Source organism: Capsella rubella, unplaced genomic scaffold (genome assembly GCF_000375325.1).
Source record: "Capsella rubella cultivar Monte Gargano unplaced genomic scaffold, Caprub1_0 scaffold_8, whole genome shotgun sequence".
NCBI classification, from domain to species: domain Eukaryota; kingdom Viridiplantae; phylum Streptophyta; class Magnoliopsida; order Brassicales; family Brassicaceae; genus Capsella; species Capsella rubella.
The window spans coordinates 3,460,305-3,465,594 of NW_006238916.1; the positions used below are offsets into that span (position 1 = coordinate 3,460,305).

At 26.9% G+C, this 5,290-nt stretch overlaps 1 protein-coding gene across 1 annotated transcript in view; it reads right to left on the minus strand.

Moving 5' to 3' along the window:
- Nucleotides 1–43, minus strand: part of LOC111829069 (defensin-like protein 22) — a 454-nt gene extending 411 nt beyond the window's left edge. Inside the window, exon 1 of the mRNA XM_023777738.1 lies at nt 1–43. This exon is cut by the window's left edge and continues 6 nt beyond it. Coding sequence (XP_023633506.1) covers nt 1–43 — 43 coding nt within the window.
- Between the last annotated feature and the right edge of the window lie 5,247 nt (nt 44–5,290).

Sequence of the window (5,290 nt, forward strand, 5' to 3'; positions counted from 1 at the left end):
GAACAAGGAGTAAAGCAAAAGAAAAAACTTTCACACTTGCCATTGTTTATCTTCTTTCTTTGATTAAAAAGTGTTTAAAGTTTGGTTTTGTTTTCAGATAAAAAGAAAGATATGCTTTCGTTCTTATTTATAGCAAAATGTATTCCACATTTAGTATTTTTTCCCACATTTGTTGATTTGTTGATGTTTATACCAAAATGTATTCCACATTTAGTTATTATTTTCTTCCACATTTAGTTGATTTGGTGATGAAAATAAACAACAGTTTACTTCTTTTTTGTTAATTAAATCATAACTTTTGTTTTCTTTTAAGGAAAATTCAAACCATTCATGTTCTGTTTTGACGTCTTCTTCTTTAAAATAACTTAACCCCTACATGGCTAAAATTAGATAACAAACAATTCACTATACAGTTTAACTAAAATGGGCTTGTTTAGTTTTTGAAGGCTAAAAAATCTTCTTATCTGAACTAATATTTTAAGCCCAGTTAGCACTTGTATTATATTAGGATTAGGAATGGATCCGAGCTACAGCGCGGAGGAAAAGTTGACCAATATTTAAGAAATAAAAATAAAAGGAAAAGTTGCAATCTCTCATATTTGGTCAATAAAAACAGTGGTATGTTTTTCTACTTTTACTTCTTTTTGGTCAATAAAAAATGAAATCTACAAACCTCACACTAGCTTTTGAATCTACAAACCTCACACTAGTAATTATTTTTTGACTAGTAATTATTTTTATAGTAAAAAAATAAATGTTTTTGACTGGTAATTATTTTTATTATTTCGCACAAGTAATAGTCATACCCTGAATTTAAGGTGTAATCTTGCATATGACTTTCATTTAATTGTATTTGTTCCTTCTTTTTACATCATACAAAGTATGTACACCAGTGTTGATAATTACTTAACACGTGACCAAGAAAATAAAAATAAGTTTTCTAAACATGAAAATAACTTTCAGTATCACAATTTTTATTTTTTTTTAACTAAAATGACCATTAAATTTGATAGTTGATTTTTAAAGTTTTCCTAAATTTGATATTTAAATGTTTGAACAAAAATACAATTATTTCCTACACGCCCACTCCCTTTCATCTCTATATATATAAGTGGCCACTCTATGCTTATTCCATATTCTCTATATATCTCCCATAATCCCAACAAAGAAAACATTTCTTACCAAACGATCCCAACATGGAATTTCAATGTTTTCCATGCGGGGAAATCTCTCTAACATATCGAGAATTCTTCTCACACCTCAAATCATTTCACTCTAATGAAATGGATGTTGCCTTCACCCTTTCAAGGGGACAACATTCCATGTCCTTTCTCTGCACCGATCCCAACTTAAACCTTGAGTTTTTCGAAGATACTATCTTAGAAAACAAATACAACAATTATTCTAATAACCAAACAAACATATTCCAAACCCCTTTTTACCCAGCTGTCGCTGCAACTGAGATGTCAAATTTCCAGTTTGTGCTTATGGAATTTGAATCGCTTCCTCAGCTGAAGACCACAAAGGATGAGATGTCACTGAAAAATGAAATTTTCACTTTGCCGCTCATTGATCAATTGGAGCGAGTGTGGCCGGTTATTATTATAATAGAAGATGACGAAGAAGATTCTATGGATCTTGATTTAAAACTTTGAAATTTTAAATTTCTCTCTATTACACCAAATTTGATTTTGAGACTAATATTTCTTGTAGATCTAATTTAATGTGATGTTTATCTTTTACATTAATATATTGTGGTGTTTCATTAAGTTCAAAATAATTTTAACATTTTGCAATGATTATATCTCATAATGTTTTGGGCATAAATTTGTTTTATAAAATTTTATCCGTCGTCAGTATAAAAATTTCTCAAGTATTAAATAACAAGAGTTTCTTTAGTGTGGAAGTCCCTTGCCGAAATGGTAATGGGTTGAAAGGATTTTACACGAAGTATGAGGTTTGATTCTTAGAAAGCGATTGTTTTTTGCAGGTTATTCATAGATCTCATATCAGGTCTCGGGAATAAGCCCATGCTAATTATGTTAAGATCCAGTGTGTTAAGGGTTTTCTATTTTATATTATAGAGTCTAAGAACTCATTGTATCCTGAATCTATTGAATAGGATCATAATGGAATGTTTCTTTCTGAAACTTTACCTGACCCGTTTATTTTAATCAATATAATTAAGCATCTGATACCACTTAATTAACCACAACCAATAAAAAATAATAAACCAACATGCACAACAGAAATCATATGTATATATAAGTAAGGTTTCACTCTCTTCTTATTGGTGGAAAAACATTTAAGCTCTTCATTTAAAAAAAACATATATATATATATATATATATAAGTAAATGTTTATGACAATCATTTAATACAAAATTTAATTACACCATAAGTTATAAACAAATGGCAAAAAAATAAAAGGAGTTCATTATATATATATAATTAAGGTATCACTTTCTCTTTATTGCTCCATTTGATATTTTTTTAATTTAATATTTATTTACCGAAAACATATTTAATCATATACATTAATTCATACTTTAAATACACACTTTACTACTAAAATTTAACTGAAAATGATATAATTTTTCAAAGACTATTGGTTTTCTTTATTGAATTTCAATTAAACACACTATAAATTATAATTATGACTCCTCTAATTTAATTAATTTAAAAATGTACCTTACATCACTTCTTATCCTATAAATAGTCATTCTCATATCCTCCTCTCCCATATCTCATATCTTCATTATATATATATTTTTTTAAAAGTTCTTGCATGGGTGAATTCTCAATTAAGATGTCATTGTAAGAGTTTGATTAAATATTTGGTTTAAACTTTTGTTTTCAATTTTTTTTTGTTTATGTGTATTTTCACTTCTTCATTGTTTATTTTTATATTTTTAAATGTAATACATATGTATAATAATATTTTATGGTTATAAGAAAATTATTTTATTGATGGGATTCAAAAATATTGAATTCTAACCATTGCACAATAAGAAAATCAAGCTAAAGAAACCATCTTCGTTCTTTTACTTTGGATGTTTGTTTCTTTCTCACATATTCATGTATATTTATTTTAATTACAAAAGTATGTAATTTTTTAACAAAATAAATTTTTGTTATATAATTATCAAACCAATTTGTAAGACATTAGTTTAAGAATAATAATCCTTATATTTAGTTTGTGATTCAACATTTAATAATATAAAGAACATTATAATTTTTGTTAACTTTCAATTTTATACTTGATTTCCTATCTAGAAAACAATTTCATATCAATTTTCTATCTATTATATAGACTAAAAGGATGAAAAAATATAATTAAACCTAGAGATATAACTTAAATTAAAAATAAAATAATTTTTTGGGAATTTTTAAGGTTTCAGTCTCTCCTTCTTGGTCCATTTAGCATTTATTTTTTAATTATAATATTTATTTCTAATTAAACCAAATATCTAACACATTTAATCATATACTTTAATTTATACTTGAAATCCACACTTTACTACTAAAATGTAACTGAAATTATATAACTTGTGAAATGACTATTTGTTTCCTCCATTCAATTTCAATTAACACACTATAAATTATAATTATAACTCCTCTAATTTAATTATTTTAGAAATATAAATTACATCATAATTTATCCTATACATACCCATTCTTACATCCTCTTCCACCATATTTGATACCCTCAATTTTTCTTTGTTTTATTTTCAATGTTCTTGCATGGGTTGAAAGCTCAATTAAGATATCATTGTATGAGCTTGATTATATATTTGTTTTAAAATTTTGTTTTCAATTCTATTTTTTCTTTGTTTTATGTACTTTTTCATTTCTTCATTGTTTTCTTATACTATTAAATATAGAATACATATGTATAATATTTTCTTATGTCTATAAGAAAATTACTTTATCGATGAGATTCAAAAATATTGATTTCCGACCATCACACATAATAAAATCAAGTAAAAAAAACAATCTTCATTCTTTTATTTTAGATGTTTGTTTATTTCTCACATTTTCATGTATATTTATTTTATTTTCAAAAGTATGTAATTATTGTAACAAAATAAATTTTTTATATAATTATCATACCAATTTGTAAGACATTGAAATAAATAAAATTTTATACACAAACAAAAGTAATGTGTATGTATATTTATAAGCTTACACACATATTTGGATAAATTTCAACATTTTTAGTGATTTGTTTTATAAAGTTTGAAAAAGGGATAAATTTAAAAAGTGGTATTTGAAAAGGGAAATTTTTAAAATTCTCTCAATACCATTTCTATTTTTATCATTAACAATATTTTTTTTTTATCAAAAAAATACTCAAAAGTACTGAAGAAAATTACTATCAAAATTGAACAACTAATTAACGAATAAATTCAAGAGATATGAATGTATGCTTGTATTGTATGATTTAAGTAAATAAAGTGTAAAAATGTCATAACCATTGAAACTTATTTCTTCTATTTTTTATAAATATTAAATTAATTAAAATTAATCAACTTAATATATAACAACCCGCACATATGCGCGGGACATTACCTAGTAATATAAATATAGTAACCAATATAACCAATAAACATGCATTCTATCATCATATCATAAACATAAACAATAATAAAACAACTAAGACCCTAATCATCCTCCTCCACATTGCCATGATTATCATGCATCCTATCATAAACATAAACAATAATAAAACAACTAAGACCCTAATCATCCTATTCCACGTCATACTATAATAGCACCACAAACACTAAACATTGCGTGAGTATTCTCACAAATAATCTCTGAAGCAACCCTTCCAGACTGGGCTATAAACACAAGCAATTAAGATCACAAAGACACATAACAATACCAATTAGAATCACAATTTATGTCCATGGACAGCTAGTGTCGATCGACACCCCTATATGGTGTCCGGAGTCGTCACTGTATTTTTATGGGTTACCCTTTTGGCAAGAAAAGATGGAAAGTTTATGATCTCGAGAGCAACGAGTTCTTTGTCTTTCGTGATGTTGTCTTTCAAGAAACAGTGTTTCCCTCTGTTACAAGCCCAAGTGAGCAGCATTTGTCTCCTGAGAATGTTGATAGTGACTGGATTGTTGATTTATCAACTACACATCTAGTAAGCGGGATTACCCCTCATGTTGACCATGATGTGGTCGAGGCTCTGTCTTCACCGTCCCCGATAGCGGACGTGATACCAATGCAGCCTGTAGTTGGGTCTTCTCCTTCGTCTTTAGTTGTATCACCAGCT